The sequence below is a fragment of the Alligator mississippiensis genome, chromosome 13, assembly GCF_030867095.1.
Source record: "Alligator mississippiensis isolate rAllMis1 chromosome 13, rAllMis1, whole genome shotgun sequence".
NCBI classification, from domain to species: Eukaryota; Metazoa; Chordata; order Crocodylia; family Alligatoridae; genus Alligator; species Alligator mississippiensis.
This window is the reverse complement of record NC_081836.1, coordinates 52,369,524-52,394,865: the sequence shown is the minus strand read 5'-3', so window position 1 is coordinate 52,394,865 and position 25,342 is coordinate 52,369,524. Positions and strand designations below refer to the sequence as shown.

The 25,342-nt window shown below is 45.0% G+C and overlaps 1 protein-coding gene across 3 annotated transcripts in view; it reads right to left on the bottom strand.

Annotated features, from left to right (window-relative positions):
• The window catches only part of SDK1 (sidekick cell adhesion molecule 1), a 683,598-nt gene that overhangs the window by 196,239 nt on the left and 462,017 nt on the right, over nt 1–25,342 (bottom strand). For all 3 annotated transcript variants that reach the window (XM_019494663.2, XM_014610818.3, XM_019494664.2), the window contains exons 6-7: nt 4,346–4,457; nt 3,170–3,360 (exon numbers count right to left, since the gene is read on the bottom strand). In XM_019494663.2, coding sequence (XP_019350208.2) covers nt 3,170–3,360; nt 4,346–4,457 — 303 coding nt within the window. The remainder of the gene's footprint in view (nt 1–3,169; nt 3,361–4,345; nt 4,458–25,342) is intronic.

Below are 25,342 nucleotides of genomic sequence, written 5' to 3'. Positions count from 1 at the left end.
TTTTATGTTCATTCCTCATTGCACACCATATTAATTGGGAACAATGTGTTTTAAGGATGCTTTAACTGCTTTAATCTTTCTAATGCTCTTGACGGCATCTCTTTGCATGGTTTTTGCTGTTCTATATGGTAACAGGAGGAACATCTGTCTTTGCCTCCTATCCAACTATTCATGTGTTTCTCGTCGTTGTTTTAATCCGTGGGTACATTTGACCTTTCATGAGAAGCTTTAAAAGAAACTTTTCTATTAACGCTTTTTTTTCTTGGATCTCTTACTACGTTTGGTCTACCGTACTCCACCAAGCAGTGCAGTCGATGGCGGGATACGGGAATCAGCTTGTGTCTCTACAAATATTTCATGCCCACAAATGGACAGACACGAGCAGTGTCCGGGTAACTGCTATTAAAACAGAGTTTAATAATGTAAGTTAAGAGGGAAATGTCTCTGAAAAGAGCATCCTATTAGGAGGAGCAGACTCTGGTTTTGGCCCTCATCTCTACTTCCCTCCAGATGCGGTTCCCCTTGCTAATTAAACAATGGCTCTGTTCCATCTTGGAGCTCTGAGGTTGAACACGAGCCGCTTCTTCATGAATTAACTACTAATCCCTTGATTCAGCTTCCTGTTTGGAATCCATCCTGCTGTTCAAGAGACTCATAAATAAAGAAAAGTAGCAGCGACTGCTGACACACTGAGTAAACACCTGCAACTAAAGTGTCTTGTTCCATCAGGACAAAATAAAAGTAATTGGTAACCAATTTGTTTCTGCTTTCTTTCATCTGCTTCTTCGTATCTACGAGCCTTTTCATAACATTGTTCACTGACAGTCCCATAAAACCGAATAAGAAATACATAAAACGTCTAAAAATAAGACAGTAGATAAGCTGCTAATCAAAGGAGGCATCACTATTTTAATATGATTCCCCAATGATTGTTTTTCAGCTTCATTCTAACGCTATTTAAGAGCCTCTCACACTTAGTGCTTTAAGCATTGAGCCAGGCAAGATCTGACAGCACAGTGGCAAAATTAAACTCGTTACAATAAAATCTTATGAATAAAGAAGGGCTCCCAACCAAAATCATAAATAAAAGAAATTTGTCCCTGCTCCTTAAAGGCAAAGAAGCTGGGAGGTAGTAATTCTAAGGAACCCGACTACAAAGGAAAGAAGTTGGAATCAAACTTCATGCGGTCTGCTCTAAATTACAGTCTAAGAAAGGGACTGGGTGGTTTGAAACTGGCACTGAGCTTTGAAGAGAGAGAAGCTACTTTTTCTCTAACAAACTGCCTTAAAGCACTTTCAATGAAAGGGAGCCTGTATATGAGTCTTGCGGTATGCTGAAGGAAATGCAAAGAGCGGCGTGCTCGCTTCTATCTGCAAATCTGCGACGCAGCATGTGCATCAGTTCAGAGCCACACAAGCAGTTTGGGGGCCAATAACAGCAAAATGATCTATCTGTCTATCTAGGATAGGTATCTATATCCACAGTCATCATGGCACCTGGAAAAAATCAGAGCAAGGCCGATGGAATCACCACCGGATCATAACTCAGAAGCCCCTTTTTGCATTTAAAATTTCCCACCCAGCTTTGTTGAGTGTCAAAAGTGCTCATTTGTTTCCTGTCAGCATATGACATGCCATGGACAGACATCTTCTAATTGTATTAATGCGATTTTTCTGGCAGGGGACTGAATTTCCCCCTGGTTTCTGCTGACTTCTGCCAGGGAAGCCCTGGGAGGCAGTGCCAGATGGAGGATACCACCTCCTCTGCACCGAGACATCCCGAGGGGTCTGCCACAGTCCAGATTGCGAGCAGTGCTGGCCCAGGAGGAGCAATGACTGTGGTAGCTGGGGAGCCCGCATGGCATTTGCTGAAGTCCCTGATAGCATGGGAGTGCCTGGAGGAAATTGCAATCCTCCTCCCTTGGCAAAAACCCATAAGGGGATGATAGTGGGAACAGATCAGTGCCCCTGTAGGGCAAGGGCCCTTGCTGGTACAAAGGATGTTAGTTTTTCTATATCTGTGCCACGGGGGATAATCCAATTCCATGATAACATTAACATAGCATAAAATAGTGATGCAAGGAAAGATTTTTCATATGCTCGCCAAGCTGTGTATTTAAAGGACTAAAGCAACACCAGCATTTATTTTTCTGATATGTAACCTTTTATCAAACTATACAACACAATTCTGCCCTTCATTTTTTCTTCTCTTTGCTGACATCCAAAATATCTACGGACAAAGGGAGTCTTCCTCTACTTGCTACACAGCCTCCTCCTGCCCAATCCATCCTGGGAGGCTATGGTTAGAGGGCATGAGCCATGGGGTGAAGGAAATAAGGCCTGATCCTACAAGATGGTCAAGGCTTCCTGTGTGGTACTGAGCATCCTCGCAAGCTGAGGGTACAGAAAACCTTCCGTGACTAGCCATGATGAATTAGTCAAGGGCCACACAGGCAGACGGGGGAAGTTGAATTTGCAAATACCTATTGCTAATTAGCGACATTAGAAAAGACAACCAGAGAATACCCCAGATACCTAATGGGGAGATTAAACTATTTTAAAGTTTAATTGGAATGTAATAATGCTCCTTTAAAAAAAAATCAAGCTCCAATTCTTCTCTTCCCGTCAGAGGTAAAGCCCATAGCACTCTTGTTAAATCAGCTTTCTTCTCCCTTTTGTTACCTCACTAGTGACATCTGCCTGGCTATGCGCCTGGGAACATCCTTAGCCCCATGCTGGGGCTTGTAAAAGTGCACAAAAATGCACAAAAGCCCTTCTAAAAGGCTGTATCAGAAAAACAGGCACTTGACATCCTAAAACGAAATGTTAGCAAGCTGGGAGTTAATCGGAGTTTAATGCAGCTAAAGCCAAGATGTGGAATCTGTCCAATAAGGATTTTACTGCTGATTCAAGATTAAATTTAAGTTTCACAGGATATTCAGACTCACATCAGTTAAAGAAAAAAGAGAGTATGCCTGATGAATTTATATTCATGGAGAAAAAGAGCTGAATTAATTTGGAAGATAACCTCACTTCACCTCTTTTGTCCCATTCACTGAGGAGAGGTTCAAATGTAAGGTCGATGAAATATTAAAATATCAATTCTATTTCCTATTGTATCTAAGCCCAAGACTGATTTTACTATAAAACACACTCTCTGTAGATTTACCCAAAATAGATAGGAAGGCTTTTGCTCTCGCTGGTTCAACAAGGCTGTCTCTCAGCTCCGCCACGCAGAAGTACATCCCAATGTCAGCAGAGGTCGGATTTGTAATAGTGAGACGTCTCCCAAAACTACTAATTCCGCTGGTTATTATTATTCCATTTCTCTGCCAGGAAATGCTTAGTTTCTCAACAGGTCTGCAAGGGGGGAAAAAAAAACATTTCAGTTATTCCAGTGAATAACGGTATCTGCACTGGTACCCAGAGCATACAACTCACCTTATTCTTCCAATATCCCTGGTAGACTGAGCATTAGCTGCTTAGAAATAAATCCAGATCTAACGGCCATGTATCACGGCTTCAAACTACTCACATACAAGCACAGCTAATTGTTATAGCAATGGAAATGAAATGCTAATGATTTGATTTGTCTGAGCAAAGGACATTAAAAATAAAAACTACTAAGGGAATCAGCTGCAAGGGAGGCGCTTTCATTATGACTCAATTACAGAGGTAGTACTAACTATATCAAGAACATCTCCGCCTTCAGAGAGAGGTAATCAATTGGTCCTCTTATCATCTAGAGCCTCAACCCTTTAACGTTCCTGCAATTCAATCCTACTCCCAATATATGCAATGGCTAAATTTCCAGTGCCTTTAATAGGAGTGACTTCTGGCAATTAGTTAGCGTCCTAATGCAAACAACTGAGTAGTAACCACTGGACACCGAAAAACTCTAGCAGGTACGTGCAGTACCCTGCCACCTCTGCTGTATTTATGCAGTAGGAGGAAAACGGAAGAAGGTCCTCCAAAATCAGTTAAAAGGAAGTGTAGGCTGTGAACCTGCAATTGGTGACACAATCAGAATAGGATTAACCCCTAACATTCATGGACTTCTGAAACACAATGTTTGCTGGTGGCAAAATGTTACATTTCTCTTTTCTCCCTTTTCCTCTACGAGTAACAGGTAGGAAAGCAATTATTTCTAGTGCCTTATTTTCCCAGAAATAATCTGTATGTTAAACTGGCCACACGGCTTGACAAACAAGATTGCTTATCGCTGGGAGAAAAGCAGGCTCTATGCTTATTGCAACCGTGACATAAAACGGATGCTCTTTCTCCCATCGAACAGAAGGCGGTTTCTTAAAACGGGGTTTTATTATTGCTACTGCTTTTACAATACCTTGCGTTGGCCACACACTCCAGCATGACTTCGCTGCTCCCTGCTACCACGCTGGTATTCCGTGGCGGGATTACAATGACGGGAGCCGTCGTGTCCGACAAGTCGTTGGCATCTACAAAGGGCAGAAAGAACCGCTTGAAAACACTGCGCAAACACCGACGACTGAAACCTCCCAGGCAAAGGACGAGGCTATGATTTTCTTTCTTCCACCTTACCCGGGGGGTCTTAATCTCCTCATTAGGGGGAGATCTTGAGCGTGGTCATTTTTAGTGGTTTTCATTATACTGTACAAACACGCTGTTTCAATATACTCAGCTTGCCATCCTCCAAAACACACAGCTCATGAGGACTACTCCCAAATGGAGTGCAGAGGCCTCTCCTAAATGGAGAGCAAACAAATTAAGCATCCTACAGGTTCTCAACTGCTGAGCACTTTTATTTTTATCTAACACTTGCTGACTTATATTTTTAAGACCTTTTCATGTGGGTTTTTTTTTTTTTAATCTTACAACTTCCATACCATTTCAAAAGAGCCTGCCAGTACTCGCGTTAGTGCTTTAGAAGGATTTTTATACACCAGGGAACAAATACAAAATTAACAAAGCAGCATATCACAGCAACTTCAATCCTTTTTTCTTATCAGAAAAGTAAATAACCCAAATCTGCTTCTCTTTTGTGAGGCATCAAACTGTAAATAATTTAGCTTATGCAACAGTCAGCAGACGCTAGAAAAATGGTAAAAAGGCTGCTTTTTGTTTCATTTCTAAATTTTCTGGGTATGCATTTAATAAATAAATTAAAATACCAATATGTTATTTCTTTGCTTCGAGCTATTCATTTGGAGGGAACAAACACCCCATAGCTATTTTTTAATGTGAATAAGGGAATAATAAAAATTTCTAAAAATAAAGAATCCATTAAAGGAATAAGAGAGAAAAGAAATTAAAATATATCCATACTGATGTGAATCCAAGCTGGCTCATCAAATGCTTTGCGCTAAGGAGGGTTTACCCATGCACAAATCTTTCATTAAGGGTAAATAGAACCGGAGACTGGCAGAGGAAAGGTACCAAGTCCTACTATCTCTACTATAGCAGTGGTTTTCAATCTGTGGTCCACAGAGCCCTGGGGGTCCACGAAGCATGGCTAGGTCTAGGAAAGGTGGCTGTAAAGATGGTGGCTGAAGGGGAAGCGCCACTGGTGCTGATGCTGCTCCGGCTCCCCCCGCAGCCAGAGGCCACCCAAGTGCCGGCAAGCGGAGCACATCTGGGCAGCCCTGCCTCCTCCTGCTGCCGCCACCGTTTCATGGGGAACCCGTCAACATTGGAGTCCTGCAGCCCCTGCACTCACCCGCCAACATCGATCTACAAACTGGAATAGGCATGTGTGTGTGTATGTGTGGGTGTGTCAGCGTGTGAGTGAGCGTGCGAGTGAGAGAGAGCATGCATGCATGCATACCTGCTTGGATGGAATTTCCATTGGGAAAATTGGCAATACTTAGAGAAACCTTTATTTGGAACAATAAGAACTGCACATATTTTTAGTGAAAAATTAGGTCCTACAAAACTGATGGGAGGCCATCAGCAAAAGTCTGGTGGGGTCTAGGGATACCTACTAGCTGATCTTCACAGCACATCTAATACATATGAATATGTGAGGCTTCGGAGCAAACAGAGGCATGACAGACATGGTATTTGTGCTCAGACAAAATGCAGGAAAAGTGCCGGGAGCCGAACAAGGAGCTGTATATCACTTTCATTGACCTTACTAAGGCATCTGACACTGTAAGGCAAAATGGCCTCTGGAAGAGTCTCAAGAAGCTTGGATGCCCACCTAAACTCCTCACCATGGTCAGGCAACTCCGTGGCAGTCAGCATGGACAAATCAAGTACAACAGCAACCTCTCTGGTCCCTTCCTGATCTCCACTGGAGTTAAGCAAAGCTGTGTACTCGCCCCTACTCTGTTCACCATTTTCTTTACCAACAAGCGTCAGACAATCTTGGGGAAGGCGAGGAAGGTGCTTACATCCACTTCTGGGCAGACGGAAACGTCTTCAACCTCAGATGGCTACAGGCTCACACAAAGACCTCGCAACAGCTCATCCGTGAACATCTGTTTGCAGACGATTGTGCCCTGGTGGCCCACACCCAACACGACCTGCACCACATGACCACTTGCTTTGCTACTGCAGCACAACTCTTCGGACATACCATCACCCTAAAGAAGACTGAAGTTTTTCATCAGCCAGCTCCACGCCAAGCTTATGTGCCACCAAAGATGACTACCAAAGGAACTGGGCTAAATGCTGTCAAGCAGTTCACCTACCTGGGAAGTGTCATCTCGTATGATGCCACGATCGACCAGGAGGTAGACAACAGACCCTCAAAAGCTAGCAGTGCCTTTGACAGAGTCTACAAGCTGATCTGGAATAGCCAAAGCCTGCGGGTACAGACTGAAGTCAAGGTGTACAGAGCTGTTATTATCTCCACCGTACTGCATGGTGCTGAGTCATGGGTCTTATATCGATGCCATGTACACCTCCTTGAGTCTTTTCATCAGCACTGTCTCCGCACCATTCTCAAGACCCAGTGGCAGGATTATGTCACCAACATGAAGATGCTACAAAGAGCCAATACCACCAGTACTGAGGTGATTGTCCTGCAGACTCCACTGCGGTGGGCAGGCCACACGGCCCAGACGGATGAGAACCGCCCAGCAAAGGCTGTGCTGTACAGGGAATTGATAACTGGGAAATGCAACAGAGGGACCCCACCCAAGCACTTCAAGGACACTCTGAAGTGCTCCTTTTCTGCCTGCTGCAGTAGTGGCCACAAACTGTGGGAAACAGGCTGCAGATCGTGATGCCTGGAGGCTCCAAATCAAAAAGGCAACAGCCTTCTTTGAATGTCAGCGCAGAGCCAACACTGAGAAGAGGAGTAGAAGGAAAGATACACCCTCATCAAGCAGCAATCAGCTATACACGTGTTACCATTGCAGCAGGGTTCGCTTCTCTGCAACTGGAATGATTAGTCACTAGCGGGCCTGCAACCGGCATGGGCAGTTACCTTCCTAACATCTTCATCTGCAAAGAACCACCAAGAATGTGAGGGCTTGCCATGGCAATCTGAAGGAACCCCTAGGCGAATGGTTTCCTGCATATTCAGGGGACTGTACCTGATGGCTTTCATCAAGAAGTTTCAATATGGGGTTTCTTGAGGAAGAGAAAACAATTCTGACACACTCAAAACCCTTGATAGCTTTTTGGCTGGAAATGAGTTGATGCTAGACAGTGATTCATAGATGTTAGGGTCGGAAGGGGCCTCAATAGATCATCGAGTCTGACCCCCTGCATAGGCAGGAAAGAGTGCTGGGTCTAGATGATCCCAGCTAGATGCATATCCAACCTCCTCTTGAAGACCCCCAGGGTAGGGGAGAGCACCACCTCCCTTGGGAGCCTGTTCCAGACCTTGGCCACTCTACTGTGATGTGAAAAGCAAGCTCGAGGAATGTTTGCTGGTGCTCAAATCTCAGTTTCACCAGTACTGAAATGGTCAATGAGAACGAAGGGATACGTAACCCTTTGTAGCAGACTGCAACTCTAGCTCCTGTCTAATAGCTAAAGAAGAAGAAGAGCAATTACTCAAGTTATCCTGTGGTTGGGGACTGAAACTTGAATTCAAGCAGGAACCTCTAGTCCGACTCTGGTTGAAAATAAAATAGGAGCACCCTGATCTGGCAGATAAGGCCATTGAAGTCTTGATGCTGTTCACCACCATGTACTTACGTGAAAGTGGGTTTTCAGCCTTAGTATCAATAAAAATGAAATACCGAAACAAATTGGATGCTGAAGGAGATTTAAGACTGAACCTGCACGTAATACATTTCCAAAGGGGTCCGCACCTCCGTTTGAAATGTTTTAGGGTTCTGCGAATGAAAAAAGTTTGAAAGCTACAGTGCTACAGCAGAGAGCCACAAAGAGCAAGAAAGGAAGGAAAATTCAGTTTATCTAGTAAGTACGGTAGTAGTTGAAAGGCCTTTGATTCTTTCCTCACATGCTGGACAGAGCTGAGGCTTAAAGAAAAATAAAATGGAAAAAAAAAAAAAAAAAGCAACATTTTTGTAGTAGCATTTTGAACCTTGCAGTGTTCAGATTTTTATTCCTTAATCACATTCTCCCCAGTGGGAGGTATGCCGTGAGAGAAGGCAGCGTGGATTGCAATCTCAGGCCTTTATTCAGAAAAGTGCTAACAGGCTCGCTGGGACCCAGGCTTGTTCAGGGCTGCACTTCTATGACGTCTTAGCTTGGGGTGTGGGCCTAAGCACTGTCCTCAGTGGAGATGCTTTGCTAAAGTGAGGCACTAGCCGCTTCCTTTTTTCAATATAATTACAAATGCATCTCCAAACATCCCATAAAGATTTACAAGTTTAGTGATTTTCCCTTCTGCTCAAAGATAGATCCTTTTGCCCAAACAGCTAGGAACGGCGAGCTGGATATTCGCATGTGGCAAATCAGCTTTTGAAGATGACCATAGGGATCTTACCACTACTCGCAACTAGGGAGGAAATATAAAAAACGAGTGCCAATCAGATTAACAATTTCTTACTGATGAGGGAAATAACCACAGAAACTAAAGCTCACCACTTTTTTGTGCAGAGGTGAAGGACATCAAGAGTAAATGTTAGCAGGTCAACAAACAAGGCACTAATTTGGCATGAATCGCTACTCATCTCTACCTCTGGGAGAGAAAAACTATGCATGCTACTAATCAGCTCCTTGGGAGGGTGAATCAGACCGCTCCAAAACCCACCACAGCATAGCAGCAGGCTTTGTTGTGACCTCAAGGAGTTTGCCGCATGAAAATGGCCTTTTGTAGAGCAAACAGATAAGTGCAGGAACCAGGAGCGCGCTTTACCTTCCCAGCCACTACAATACTATCGGCAGGGCTTCATCTACTTCTTTAACACAAATTGTAATGAGGAGAGCAATGAATAGAATGTGGGCTTATTTCTTTTTCATTCATGCGGTGTCCTAGAAATTGTAATAAGTCGATTACAATTAGTCATCGAAGAATGGTTTTCAAACATGCGGGGTTAAAAAAGATGCAAATCAAGACCTAGCAAATTTCTTTCGAATCGTGACATAATAGCAGGAGAACAACGGCTTTCCATTTAATGGAAAGCTAATGTGCCTAACTTACTAAATCCGATATAATAAACTGTATCCTCACATTACGTGAAGCTCAACAAAATATTTACTACTTCGAACCTTGTTACTGTACCGAGAAATGTCAGTTCCGGAAGTAATAATAAGCATATATGTGACACTAAAAATTCATATAAGCATTAAGTAGGCAGCACACACATCCATACTTCATCCTCAAGTACAGTCAAAGTCTCCATTTACTTCACCCACGAGTCACTTGCTGTGATTCACTAGGGTCTTTATCCTGCTTCTGAACACGACGAGGGCATCTACCTGGTTCCCTGTGAAGGATGAAGTCTATACTCTTGTATTGCAGGAAACAGGATGAGGGATGCAATCTTAACAAGGTGGTATCTATGGGATCACGGCCCGCACATTCATAGTTTCCTTTAAAGGAAATTCTTTTGCAGAAAAAAACACTTCAGAACGTATCAGTGATTCTAAATCTAGATAGAAAAGAATGCTGTGAAAAACACGGCTTTTGTTTTAAGGACGTAATTCAAGAGATACAGCATGCAAACCATCTTTCAAAACTGGCCATCAAACATGCCATTTCAGATGGGCAGATAAAGTAAAACTGTTCAGACATTCTAGGTTGTCACCCTGGTGCTCAGTGGGTGCATCTACACAAGATGCTTTACTGTGCATTAGACTAATCGAATGCATAGTAAATTGTCACCGTTTACACATGCCTAGCAACTACCGTGCAGTAGATTAGTCAAATGCACTGAAGTGCACATGTAGACACTGACTGGGAGCAAACTGTAGCAGGGGGCCATAAGGAATGGGGAGAGCTGTCCTGGCTTGGTGAGCAGTTGCCTGCCAGCCATGTGGAGATTAGGACCTGCACAGAAAATTTAGGCACATTAACTGCACGTGTAGATGTGCCCAGTAAGACCTAACTCAGTAAAAACCACTAGTCCATCCCACTCCACTTCCTCACCTGGCCTTTTCTACTGAACTGCGACATGAAGATGGGAAAAAGAATATTATTATACATCATTAGTCAGTGTGTCCTTCTTACAGGCATGGGGCCAGCTTCACTCTGCCTCACCCAACCATGGCAGTAGTGTGAAGAATCAGCTGAACAGGCAACGACCATTCTGATGGTACTTCTGGTATTTCATCAGCACATCCCCTTCCCTTAGCGCAGAGGTGGGCAAAATACGGCCTGTAGGCCGGATCCAGCCCACCAGGCCATTCCATCCAGCACATGGGGCCCCTCTAAAACTTAAGAAAATTATTACCTGCTGGTGGCTGCTTATCAAAGCTGACGAGACACCAGCGGCCGGAGAAGCTGGTGGCAGGACCCGGTAGCGACAGCACCAAGGCCTGCCTGGCCCTGCCCTGCCCACCCGCTTCCCCCAACCTGAAGCTTCTGCCTAGCAGAGGCTTCTGGCCTGGAGACCATGGGGCTGTTCCCCAGCCCTCTCTCTGTCTGAGAGTGGAAACTCAGGTAAGAACGAGTGGAGGGAGTAGGGGGGAGGATCGCTGGTGATCGCTCCACACCGCAGGGGCTAGGCCAAGCTGAGATGACTCAATGCCATGCCATGCAGTCCCAGCTATGCAGCCAGGAACCATGTCCTGCTAGAGCCAGACCACCCTAGCCAGCACCACGTGGTTCTCAGCTGCATAGGCGGAACTGCACAGCACGGAGCCAGCCCAGCTCGGGGAGGCGGGAAGCAGCAGTGGGCAGGCAGTAGGAGTAGCAGTGGTGGGTGGGTAGGAGGTGTGGCAGTGGCTGGGAAGTGACAGAGGTGGGAACGCAGGAGGGAAAGTAGGGAAGCAGCAGGGGAATGGCAGTAGTGGAAGCAGGGGGAATGGCAGTGGCAGGTGGGAGCAAAGGACCCCATTCCACTGCGGATGGGGATCCAGAGCGGGGCGGCAGGAGCATGGAGCCTCGGTATAGGGTCTGCTTAGCTCCATCACACAAAGCTCGTATGCAGTCCACCCAAGTGAGGCACTTCTGGGGAGAGCTGTGCGCTATGGAACCATCAGCCCAGCCCCACCCACTGCTATGCGCAGGTTATGGGGAATGGCGGGGTGCTCTGTGCTATGGTGCTGGGCCAGCTCCACCCCTCTCCCTGCCTCCCTGGCCAAGCCGCATGACATGCACTCCCAGCTTCATTAAGCAGGACTCACTGGGGCTGGCCCCGCATGCTGCTGCCACCTGCAGTTGGAGACTAGGGTGGGAATGTGGGGAGCTGCGCATTATGGGGCCAGGCAGGGCTGGCCCCGCTCACTGTCACCACATGCAGCTCCAGGGACTGGCACACTCCAGGGTCTCCAATGTCCCACCCACCCCCACACACATGCATCCACACCCTCCCATACACCCCATCACCCACATAACCTCAAACATACCCACAACCTCCCACAGCCCCCTCCCACACTCCAACACTCCCTATCACCACCATCCCCCCAAACACCCCCACCCCACCCACCATAACTCCACCCCTTCCCCCCACCTGTACCCCAACCACATACCCCGCACCTGCCCCCACCCCAACCACATCCCCCACATCCCCATCCTACTCTACCCCACCCACCATACCCACACCCCACACACCCCCTACACTCCCAAACACACATGCTCCCCAAACACACCCCCTCATATACACCCCCTTACCACCCACACACAATATACAAGAGTAGGGCTGTATTTTGAACTATTATGCAATTGCCTCTAGATACACCAGGGGTGGGCAAAGTGCAGCCCGCAGGCCGGATGCAGACCGCCAGGCCATTCTATGCAGCCCGCAGGGCCCCTAAAATTTTTTTTAAATTAATATTTAACTGCCCCTGACTCCCTGTCATGAGGCCCTCAATGGCTTGCCAAAACTCAGTAAGTGGCCTTCTGCCCAAAATAATTGCCTGCCCCTGAGATACACTATGCAAACACACATAAATCAGGACAAAAATATTTTTTTCAATAACATTTATATTAAAGTTATAGTAGATGTTTGATTTTTTTTATTATATGATTTGGGCTTTTTTCCAGTTTCAACATGGCAGCACCCTGTCTTCCAAAAGGAGTACTTCCGGGGCAGGGACTTCTGGTGGCAAAGGTCAGGGGTGGCAGGAGTGGGCTGGCTCTAGCAGGACACGATTCCTGGCTGCATGGCTGGGACTGCATGGCAGGGTCGGGGGATGTGTGGTCCCAAGATGGTGCCTGCAGGATGGGGCACCTATGAAGGGGCAGGGCTACCCTTGCAGCCCTCAACAGCTCACCAAAACTTGTTAAGCAGCCCTCCAGCCATAATAATTGCCAGCCCCTGCCTTAGCTAACGAGATGAGGGCAGAAAGAGTTACCTGGGAAGTATCCTAGAACTTGGGAATGGGTCACTATGACAAGCCAGGGGTAGCAGAAAAGGTGAATGCAAAGAAAACCACCAGAGAACTGGTGAAAGCCAAAAAAAAAAAGCATGTTGAGGGGGGTCACGAGCATCCGATGTTACAACCAGGGTCAGGTCTGTTCCAAACGTATGGGAAAGCTACAGAGCAGAGGCAGGGGGCCGCTGCAGAGCGCTCTAATGAGGCACACCACTAACTGATTCCAGCTAGCTCCTACTTGGCCTTAACAACAAACTGGAGAGAGCACTCCAGGTACCCGTCTTGAAGATGGACCATCCTCCTTTTACCTGACCTCTGGTGGCTCAAACAAGAGTTACCGTTGCATTCACTTTGCATTATTTAGAAATACCGTTCTGCAGGTATCTGCATTCCTTCCTTTTTGTGTCAGACTTCAGAAAGTCTCCTTTTGTGTTAGCCCCCTGTCTGGGACGCACCAGTTCCTGGGACTCACCAGTTCCAGTGCCTACAGGGGCCAGGAGCTTCATTGCCTTCTGTGCTTGCCCCAAGTTGCCGCATACCTGCTGTGTTACTTAAATCTTAGAGGCTTGCACTGAGCAGCTTAAATCACTGCATTTGAGGGCTGGAGGACCCTGACAAGAAAGAAAAAGCAAGATCCCCTATCAAAGCCGGGAAGCGGTCGCCTGAAGGTTCCCCTCCCTCTAGTAATAATTGTTCCTTTGAATAACCTTTTTAAAATAAATATTTTAAGGACACGTAGGGAACGCCAGGATGTGACGGTGAATAAACACCCTTTCTAAGTGGATCCATGCTATCAGCCTCGTCCTCAGAGCTAAAGTAATGATGGTTGTAATAAAATTCAAAGGGTGCTAAATTGAGACTGTATTTTCCAAATGTCTCCTTTCTGGAACCAGTGACCGCCTTGCTAGGTTTCTGATTTGTTGATAAATTGTTTTTGAAGAAAAGACTTCTGAGTAAATAAAGTTACTTGCACATTGGCTCTTCTGGAACGTTAAATAGGAGGAGGATATTTTTAGAAGAGATCATGAAACGTGTTCCCAGTGAGAAAGAGCTCACCATGCAGAACTCCTGATTGTTTTCTGTGGCAGGAGCTGAGGAGCAGCTCTTTTGAAGTAAGCCAGAAAGAAATTTAATTATTTAATCTGATTACTGCACAAAGCCAGTAAAGCCTGAAGAGAAAAGACTCCGACAGTAAAAGCAGGGTCTTCCTGTCCTCTCTGCATGCAAACATCCACTGGATGAAGTCCACGGGAGCTCTGTGGAAAGCAGGGATGTAGCAAGGCAGGAGGAGGAAACAGGGAGGTGACATGGGGGTAAGACAACGGGATCAAAAGGCCCTCTCGTGCTCTTTTCACTTTTACTATCTGCTCACACGTATTATCCCCCAGCTGCAACCTCCAGCTAAAGTGAAGAAGTTTCTCTTTTCTTCTATCCACTGCAAGCACTGTCTATTATGTCAGTGCTTCCACACATTCATTTCCAAAACTTACGTGGACATTTGAAGGCATTGCAGCCTGAAATATTCTTGTCCAACCCACAATGGATCTTGTCCCGGGTGGTCTGTGTCACAGACAGCAAGAGGTGTTTATTATATATCTTGAAGAGTAGCAATTCCTTTTTTTCAAATTCTAGTACATGAAGACTGTTATTATGCAGATTGCCATTTCATCTGTGAAAATGCAAATATCCGATGTTCTAGTCTTCAATATATTACTGCGTATGGCAGAGGTAGAAGTGATTATGATAATTCACAGGTTACAGGGATCACAATGCCAACAGCACACTATGCTGAAATAAAAGCTTTATGAGGTAGAATGTAGATATAAAAAACCCCCCTCAGATCCCTACTTAAAGGGAAAGACTGTCATTTTGGTCAGGTACAGAGATTACACCTTTACCAGTATAAGTGATCAAAAACCAGTCTATACCTGTAACAACAGAAGTGAGGCACACAGACTGGTTTTAAATGGTGGAACCTGGTCTAAGATTTTCCCACCCCACCAAAGGGCAAATGCGTGTCCTGTGCGCTACTGATCTAAACTACGCCACATACAGAAAACCACATAACTTAGATCAGTTCTGTCTCAGGCTTTTTGAATGTCTGTACCTAGCCTTAGTCTGTTTTAGGAAGATGACAGCTTTGTAGTTAAGCACTGTTCATTTTTCTGACAAGGAGTTCTTACACTGACCTATAAGTGATACCATGAAGCTGGTTTGTTTGCCCCACTTAACTATATATCTCTAAGGGAAATAAAGGTTATTTATTGGTAATTTTCTCCACAGGTAGAACTGGTTAGTATTTCGTGAATTTTCAGTGTAGGAACTTAGATCACATCTAGACTACACTTTTCATACCCAACAGTGGTACCTTCCAATGTGTGGTACTGCTGCAGACATGTTAACTTCCCAACTGGAAGCGGAGAAATCAAGTCTGCACTGTGCCAAGGACAGACTTATTAGTACTTCTGAGCATCAGGGCCAGTTCATAGATTCATAGACATAAGGGCTGGAAGGGACCTCAGAAGATCATCGAGTCCAGCCCCCTGCCCAAAGGCAGGAAGTCAGCTGGGGTCATTGGATCCCAGCAAGATAAGCATCCAGTTTCATCTTGAAGGTGTTCAATGCAGGTGCTTGAACCACCTCTGGTGGCAGGCTGTTCCAGACCTTGGGGGCTCGGACAGTAAAGAAATTCTTCCTTATGTCCAGCCTGAAATGGTTTTGCAGTAGTTTATAACCATTCGACCTCGTCATCCTTTGGGGCACTCTGGTGAACAAACGTTCCCCCAGATCCTGGTGACCACTCCTGATAAACTTATAGGTGGCCACCAGATCACCCCTGAGCCTGCGCTAAAGCCCCATAGCTCTCAGCCTGTCGTTGTAAGGTCTGCTTCCCTGACCTCTGATCATGCGCGTGGCTCTTCTCTGGACTCTCTCAAGCTTCTCCACATCCTTTTTGAATTGTGGGGCCCAAAACTGGACGCAGTACTCCAGCTGCGGCCTCACCAAGGCCGAGTACAAGGGGAGAATGACGTCCCGGGATTTGCTTGAGAAGCATCTATGGATGCAAGCCAGTGTTTTGGTCGCTTTACTAGCCGCAGCATTGCATTGAAGGCTCATGTTCATCTTGTGGTCAATCATGACCCCCAAGTCTCCTTCTTTTGTAGTGCTAGCCAGCGCAGCACTGCCGAGCCTATAAGGATGCTATGGGTTTTTCCTCCCAAGGTGGAGAACCTTGCATTTTTCAGTATTAAACACCATCAGGTTCTCGGCCGCCCATTTGCTGAGCTTGTCCAGGTCAGCCTGGATCGCCCTTGTGTCTTCAGCCCTGTTAGCCCACCCCCAGCACAGCTCAGACTTAGCTGCACTATTTCAGGTTCAAATACTGGTGCACGCCGAGCAACACAATGTATGTGAAGGTACTGCTGCCTGCAAGTTTGTGGTCCAGACATAGCTTTATATCTTTTCAGAACTTACAGAAAGTCAGGTACCTTTGATTTTTCACTTCCAGTCACTAACACAGTGGTTGGGTAGGTGGAAAGAGATGGAGGAGGTAAAAATGGGATTCAAAGTATCAGGTAATTACTTTAATAACAAGATTGCCTGTTAAAAGTATTGCTAAAAGGCCTTCTTAATAGATGTTGTATCCTTTGCTCTTTATACAACACTCATACTAGAAAAGACTAACACAGGCACGGTTATGTCTACAAAACCAAGTTCAAGAAAGAAATACATCATACCAAGAATAAGTACAACCACACACTAGGGCAGCGCAAAGCTTCGGTCCCTGATTCAATTTGGCAGAGATTCAGCCCAATTCGGTGGCTGAATCGCCGAATCTGAATCGAATCAGAGGACCCCTTAATCTCTCTGAATCAAATCAGAGAGATTCAGAAAGATTCAGACGTAGAGGCAGCTTTAAATATTTTTTCTATATACCTCTAGGTAGCAGGGGCTTGTGAATGCTGTGATGCTGGGGTGCATGGAGTGTCCCACAGAAACATGGGGGGGCCCCCAGCATGCTCAGCAACAGACCTGGAAGTGGACCAGAAGCACTTCCAGTCCACTTGTGGGTCTGTAGGGGAGCGTGTGGGGAGGAAGGGGCCTGCAACTCCCCCGACTCAGTGACTGGTGCCTTCGGGATCCAGAGACCCCCATGGCCAACTGCTGAGCTGGGGTGCATGGGGGGATTCCCCCGCACGCTTCCCAATGGACCTGAAAGTGGACCAGAAATACTTCTGGTCCACTTTCAGGTTCACCACCAAGCACGCAGGGGCCCCCTCCATGCTCCTGTGGGATGCTCCATCCACCCCAGCCTCGCAGTGTTCATGAGCTGCTCCTGGTACCTCGAGGTATGTAGAAAAAACTTTTAAAGCTGATTCTCTGAATTAGGATTGAATCTTCATATTTGGATTCGGCCTAATTGAATCGGGGCAGTGATCCAAATCAACAAATCAAATCACTGTCCCCAATTCAGGCCAAATCCAAATCGAATAGGGCCCATTTCGTGTACCCCTAACATACACACCTGCTCCAGCAGAGTTTGGGTGGCTTCTGAGTACATATTGTGGTGATAGTCACTGAAGGGCTCACAAAGGATTTAAAGGAATATAGGTCCCACCACTTACAGTAGTGGACTAATGGCTATATGCCTACTAAATGAAGTGGATGGCAAAACTAGCTCTAATATTAGTAGTGAAACTGACAAGAACATCAATTTCACAGCTGGCATTAGCAGTGAAACTGACAAGAACAGCTGAGAGTGCACAAAATAGCTAGCATGTTTAACATAGCATAAGCAATTTCTTTATCACTGAGACCTACAGGATGCAAATGGCTAGTGTTACTTGCCCAATATGAATGGCTGCCCATGTTAGCTGTGGGCATTTTAAGTGGAAGCGACTGTACTACCCAATTCCTAAGTATTACTTTACACTAAGTGAGAAGATAAGGTAGAGGTGCACCTTACAGACTAACTGAGTGGATAACTAAGTGAGAAGAGTAAGGGTATATTAAACTGCAGCATAGTGTTGAGATACCTAAACTAGTCTTAAACTAGTAATTGCAACTGGTAAGGCGGATAGCTATGGTGACAGGGAGCTCAGCATGGCCTAATTCACATTCTAAACTACAAGTTGCCCTGATCAGACTGCTACTGGTACTCAAACTGCCTAGTTCAAAGTTTGTTTGGGTACCTCCTCTATGCTGTACTATGCAGTACAGATAACATAAATCGCTCTAAGAAGTTACACGGAAATAAAATTAGGCTATTTATATACCTGGAATCCTACTAATATATTGACCCTGCACAGTTGCAATGTTGGTGTTGTCCTAAACTGTGCAAATCACTAAAAATAAAGGTATTAATCAGTAATTTGGTTTGGTAGGTGAACACCACAACCCAAGAGGGAGGCTTATAGAAGCCAGGGTCTCCCAACATCTTCACTCTAATTATACTGATCTTATCTGTCAAGCAACTGGATATCAAAGAACAATCACCAATACATAAGACTTAGTTGTTACTATTATTATTACTAGGACTTCTCAATATTTATTTGTTTTCCAGCATCCAAAAACATATACCCATGAATAGCAATTCCTGCTCCTCGTGCCCTACAGAACTAGCTTCTAGACATATTGTGGCAAAGAAACATCAACATGTTAACTTTGTTTTCTGAATCAAATTCATAGTGAAAATGGCCTGGTTGATGAATCAATCATGCTAAGTGAATTCGTATAGCTACAGTCCTTGCCCTGATCCAGACATTGCAACACATGAATAAAACACAAGATAAAAAAAAATGGAAAAGGTTTACAAAACACAATACAAGCTAAACAAGTGAATGATCTAGGTCAGGTATATTTATTGACTGCACACTGTCCTGTCAGTGTGACTAAGCTTTGCCTACATAGTACCAAACACAAGATTAATTTCCACAGGAAGTAAGGGGAAAAATATGAGAGACTGAGAGGACAAAACCAAAGCACATATAGCAAACAGGTCACAAATGAAATGCCTGATGATGTATACAGAAAGGGAGGTGGAGTTTACAAAAAATCAGACTGCCAAATGCTTGGGAAGCCTCGCATAAATTTACTCCTACCAGTTTCACTCATGAGTGATGGGAGCAACAAATATTATACAGCACCCAACCCAATTACTTTTTTTTGTGGTTAATAACAGGGGATAATTATATTACAAAAGGACATCAGAGATACTAATGAAAACCACAAAGCCTCACATACTGAAATTGTATACAAGAGAATAAAAAACAAAAAATGAAATGCTGTATCCAGCTATGCTTCCAGTTCTTATGGGAAAAGATCCTGTGTGCATGCCTGAGACCTGTGCTGCTCACATTAGAGGCCACATACAGACATTCACTTTTTCCTGGGCAAGGTGTTACTCTCCCAGTAGAAACCACAAGCATACAGATGTTTTCTCCCAGACAGAAATGGCTTATGAGCCATCCGGGTTAAACTGCTCCCCATAAAAATCTTTTCCTAGGAGAGCAGATGTTTGTACACATTCCCTTCTGAGAGAAGCCACAACACAGTCCTCCGGCATCTCGTGGTGCTTTGCTCCCATCCCCCAGGTAGACAATGTGTCACTTCAGCTCCAGGCAAGCAGGGAGCAGAATAGGTCCCTTTCACAATCTACACATTGAGCTGCAGGCAGACCCCAAGCAGTCTGGGTCAGCCAATCAGGGCTGCCCTTTGCATCATTGCCATCTGTCTCCAGGCAGCTTGCACCAGGCTGAGCAAGCTGAGTTGTGTGCACGTGGGCCCCTGGCTACAGTGGTGACAAGTAGGGTGTGCACAGGGGTGCATGTGCACCCCCTGAGAGCACTGGTGCACCTCCTGACCAGCCACACTCCCTGCCTAGGTGATGGGCAAGGGGGTAGGCAGGAGCACTGGTGCCCCCCGCTGCAAGCACCAGCCAGGGAGTGGGAACGCCAGATGTAGCACCACGGCCGCTTCCCGTTGGTGAGTTTTGCTGCAGGGGAAACCCCCCAGTAGCTGACTGGTTGCTGGGGGGGCACATGCCCCCCTGACTAAGGTGGCACCAGTCACCCATGCCTGGCTGCCCAGGGTCAGCAATGCAAGCTTGCTGCTCTTCAGGGACTCAGCACTGAAATAACTTTCAAGGGTTCTCCGTGTATATTTTTCTAACAGAAACCAAACCTGAAAGAATTCTCCCAGATAATTGAGTGTGTACATGCAGCCATGAACCAAAATGGAAGGGGCCTCCCAAAGTCTGAATCCAGTCCCCTGTTATCACAGGCAACAAATTATAGAAGTCATGGATGTACCAGGTGCCATCTTAAATATAATTAAGTTTTCTGTCTCCTCTATTCCCATTAGAAGGTTGCTTGGGATGGGAAACCTCACTGCTTCAGTGGTTAGGAACCTAACTTCTATCCCAAATATATTTATGGCCAGCCTATAACCATTTGTTCTTATGCTTGCATTGTCCTTCGGCTTCAATAGATCTTCTCCTTCCCTGGTGTTTACTCTCTTGATATATTTACAGACAGCAATCGAATTCCCTCTCAAGCTTGGCTTTTCTAGATGAAACAAGTCAAGATCTTGTTGTCCGATGAATTTGAAAAGAAAAAAAGAAAATACTTCTTGACATATATACAAAACAACAAAGGAAGAGCAGACACCTTAAAAAAATAAAATAAAAATAAAACCAGTTAGAATCCACATGAAAAAATGTGTCGAAAAGTTTAAACTTGTAACAATTTCAGACATTTGTGACAACTTTGTTTTCCCTTGTAACGACTTTCACACAGATAGAAAAACTGTTAGTTTTAGCCCTAGGGTAAGATTAATAGAGAGCTGAACTCCATCTACAAGATTTGCAGTCTTCTGTGCTTAGAGACCCCAGCAACAAGGCAGTTTGTATATTAGATGAGATAAGTCAGAGCCTAAAATGCGTGGTTGAGGGAGCAGTCAACTTTCCTCTCCTCAAAGTAACAAGAGAAATTAAACAGATCCAGATTTAATTAAATTGACCACAAATAATATATTTTTGTACAGATCTTGGCTTTTTGCGAATCGAATAGTGGTTTGCATATGAAGAGGATGGTCAAGAGCCACCCCACACCAAGAGATGCTCCACTATGAGTAGATGTTATGCCGGCACAGCCTCTTCCTTGCATGTCAGGAGTGAATGGCCAGTCCATCACTTCCCACATTGGGCCAATCCTGTTCCACAAGAGCAGACGGCCTGGAGCCAAGATGCTGCCAGAGTCTCAGGCGTTTTTTACAGTCCTGATCCCCAGGAAAAATTGAAGTTAATGGGGTCCAGGCTCTCCAGGATGCAGGGAATGCCGAGACTGCAGCTTGCGAGACGTCGCTCTGCAAAGAGAGGAGCGGGCCTTTGCTCTTCCTTCCGCTGACACACAATGAATGCTTGAGCCAAGTATTTTAGGAATATTCCAGAATAAATTCCCCACCAAAATAAGGAAATCGAGTCCCTGTTAGTTACACAGCTCTTTCTTACAGCTCAGCAGTCAAACGGAAAAGCAGGCAGGATTTCTGTTCTACACTCGGAGCTTGCTTCTCAACTCCTTGTGTGAAAAGAGCAATTTGGAAGTTCAGTCTCTGTCACTGCCCTGACCTTCCCTCAGACACAGTGAGGGGCTTCTTTCTGCTTCAAAAGTTATCATCCAACACATCATTAGAGCTTCTAACATGAAAAAAAAAATATATAGCCCCAAGACATTTTATCTAAAGAACACTCAGGAGGCTTTTCATTCCCTCAAAAAGCTTTAATATCAGATATATAAGTGGATGGAGTGTGTAATCTTATTCAACATTAGTTAAAGGAACACAATCCATGGTCTAGCAACGGTATCAATTAGCTTTGGAGTCAACTTCAAAGCAACGCAGGGAGCAACAGGTGCACGGGCCTGTTCCCGACAGCCAGCAGGGGGAGCTGGATGCTTTGAATAGTCTCTGCAGTCGATAACCAGCATCTTTTGTTTTTTAATGTCATAATCTGCAACCTGGCTGCTGGGGTTTAAAAAAGATTTTAAGATAACTGAGCAGTAGAAACGATTCTGAAGAGGCTATCTATTTTTATGATATACTAAAATATGAGAAACATCCTTTGAAATGAAAACAGGCATGCCCGGGAAGAAGCAACACTCAGGTTTGAAGGGAGGTTCATACAGAAAGCTCTTGGAAAGTTAGGATAAAATGGTGCTTTGGACATAAATGTCTGCAGAAAACATCAAGAGGCACTTTCTGCTGGAACGAGCAGGACCCTTTCTTCTCTCCTAGCTCCAAACAGCTACAGGGCTGGTTAGTTAACACTTCCTTTCTCAACAAGGAATTGGCATCAATATAACGGACTAGTATTTCCATTTTAACCTAAAGTTGGAACAGAACGGCAATTAATCTGAAGGCTAGTACAGCCCATTGTCTAAATAGTGTTCTGAAATAGTAAAGATAAGTATGAAAAGATTTTTTGGGGGGGGGGAGTGGGGATTAGGGGGTAGGCTATTTGGTTTGGGTTTTTTTTAAGTGAAGCGTCCAAAGCGGAGGAAAGCAAAAGAGGGAAAGCTGGGTGTAGGGGCTTGGCTAGGTTATCAAAAATAATGAGAGCTTAAGTGTAGGCTTTCTTACCACCAGATTTTTTTTTCTTGCTTACTGTCTAACGGGAGGAAGAAAAGAAAAATGAGACAGAACACAGTGCCACATTCCATTTTCAATTGTATCTTCATAAATACAGCCATTTTCCTCTCAGTGCATTTTCTGGATCTCTCTTTCTCTCTCTCTTTGGCAAGAAACAATAAATAAAATGATAGGATGATCTGACAGGCAGGCAGCTTCTTTCCCCCCTCATGTGTAACGTATTTGAGCGTTCTTCCATTTAGAAACGAATGTATTCTTTCTTACACCCTCATCTACCGTTTATTAGACTAGGAAAAATGAGAGGGAGAAAACAAAAGGGAAGCACTGTGAGTGATTACATTTCAGAAAGGTTATGGTCTGGGGGGTACATCCAGCCGTTACATTAGATCAAACTAACAAGGGTTAGTTTGATCTAAATGCCTGTCTGTGCAGGTGTTCAGCGGGGGTTTAAATGGCCCCAAAAATGAAAGGCCCAATGTAAGCTAGTTCACCTGAGGAGGTGAACTAACTTAGATTGGTAACGGGTTAACTCAGGGGTGGGCAAAATGCGGCCCGCGGGCCAGATGCCCATTCTATCCAGCCCGCGGAGCCCCTAAAAAATTTAGAAAATTAATATTTATCTGTCCCTGGCTGCCTGTCGTGCAGCCCTCAATGGCTTGCCAAAACTCAGTATGTGGCCCTCCACACAAAATAACTGCCCACTCCTGGGTTAACCTGATCTATTGAATGCCTGGATGGTTTGGAGCACAGCTCTGGGGCTGGGAAAGCCCAGCGCTCACCCAACCTTGGGGCTGCACTCTTCTCATACCCCAACTCTGACCAGGCTATTTTTAATCTCCTGGCCACCCCCCAGACAGACAGCTCCCCATCATGGACCCACTAACCCCCTCCACCCCCAACACAAGTTAGTGATACCAGTTTCTTCGCATGGCCTTTGGGAGCAATGAATGCCTGTACACACCACTCCTGCTCTACATTTACACGGCTTAAAGTAAGTCACTGGGGGAGAGGCACTTTGGGATAAACATAGGAAAGAAATCATGTAAAAATGTTACAGCTATGGGACTGTTCAGCCTAGAAAAGAGAAGACTTTGGGGGGATATGGTGGCAGCTTACAAATATATCAGGGGTGAACAACAGGGGCTAGGTGAAACAACTGTTCACCAATGCGTCCCAGGGGAAAACCAGGAGCAACGGTCATAAACTCCTAGAAGAAAGTTTCAGACTGGATATAGGGAAAAACTTTTTCATGGTTTGTGTGACCAGACTCTGGAATAGATTCCCAGTGGAGGTGGTGCAGGCGCCTACCCCGGAGATCTTCAAAAGGAGACTGGACACACACCTTGCTGGGGTTACTTGATCCCAGAAGTCTTTCCTGCCCAGAGCAGAGGGCTGGACCCAATGATCTCGTGAGGTCCCTTCCAGCCCTGAACTTCTGTGAATCTGTGAAGCACCTCAACGTAGGTGTGCAAAAATTGAAGAAACTTCTGCACAGGGAAAATCCAAGGTGGTTTTCAGTTTGGTTCCTGAGCCTACAAGGGGCCCACGTTGACATGGATATTTGCACAGAGTTCCGCTGAAATGAAAAGAAATTCACCTGGGCTCAAAAGGCCGACGGTGGCAGACCTTTCACAGGAGAATTTGCTGTCGAGATACGTCAGATAGATAGTTGGAGGCATTCATAGATTAGGGTTTGAATGGCAGATGGCAACAGGCCATGAGAGAACAGAAATATCAGTTCTCTGTGGTGAAACATAAAACTTTTTGAAGTCACTGGTTTTAATGTAAATGACTTTCAGCTTTGAAAGGGAACTGTGTAAAATCACAGCATATTTCTACATGAAACTTACCGAAGTCTAGCAAGTGTCAATTCACGTTAATCAAACCTTATTAGAAACAACAGAGGTATGAAGGGCATTATGGCCAAATCTGTAGGGGATTTCTGCTTCTTTTCCTGCAAATGTGTTGAACTTCTCCAGGGGAAGGGATATTTAATAGCAAGTACAGGCCAAATCCTTCTGACAATACTCACGCGAGTAGTCCCACTGAAGCTGACAGAAATGAGTACATGTGAAATGACCACGCTGGGCTATATAAGGAGAGTCACTTCACCACTCCTGAAAAAAACACTAATAGAAAACCCATAAGATCCCCAAAACTGCATAAAAAGGGTACATGCTCTTCACCTATCTCTGAATTTATGCTACTTCCATAAATTCTGGTGTAACTGGTGTAACTTTATACTACATTTAGAGCATAAATGCTATACATTTATGCTATGCTAAACAAGCACCTTTTATTGGTTAATGTGAGTACATTACTGTTACCGTTCAGAATGGTACCAAGTATTTTAGCTCTCTGCTTTGCAATAAATCAAGAAGATATTAATTGACAAATCTAGTGGGCCAATGATTAGATGGTTAGTATATCAAAATGTAAAAGACCATTGAAATTAAAAGAAATTCATGTGGGTTAAAAAGGTCCCCAGTGGTGGTTCTTTTACAAGCGCGTTCACCGTTGAGACATCAGATAGATAATTGGTCTGACTCTCTAAATAGCTATGGCACAGCTTCCTGAATATATTCGCCGTACCAAGGATTAAAAACTAAACCAAATGCATGTGAAATCTCTGACCACAGATCTTCAATATTTAAAATTCAAAGATGTAATCGTGAGTAGCATCCTTTCAAGTGAATGCTATGGCAGGATGCAGTGCTCTATAGAACTGTATTAGTGGTATATGCATGGATTATATAATTTCATAGTAGGTAGGGTCGGAAGGGACCTGAGCAAATCATCTAGTCCAACCCCCTGC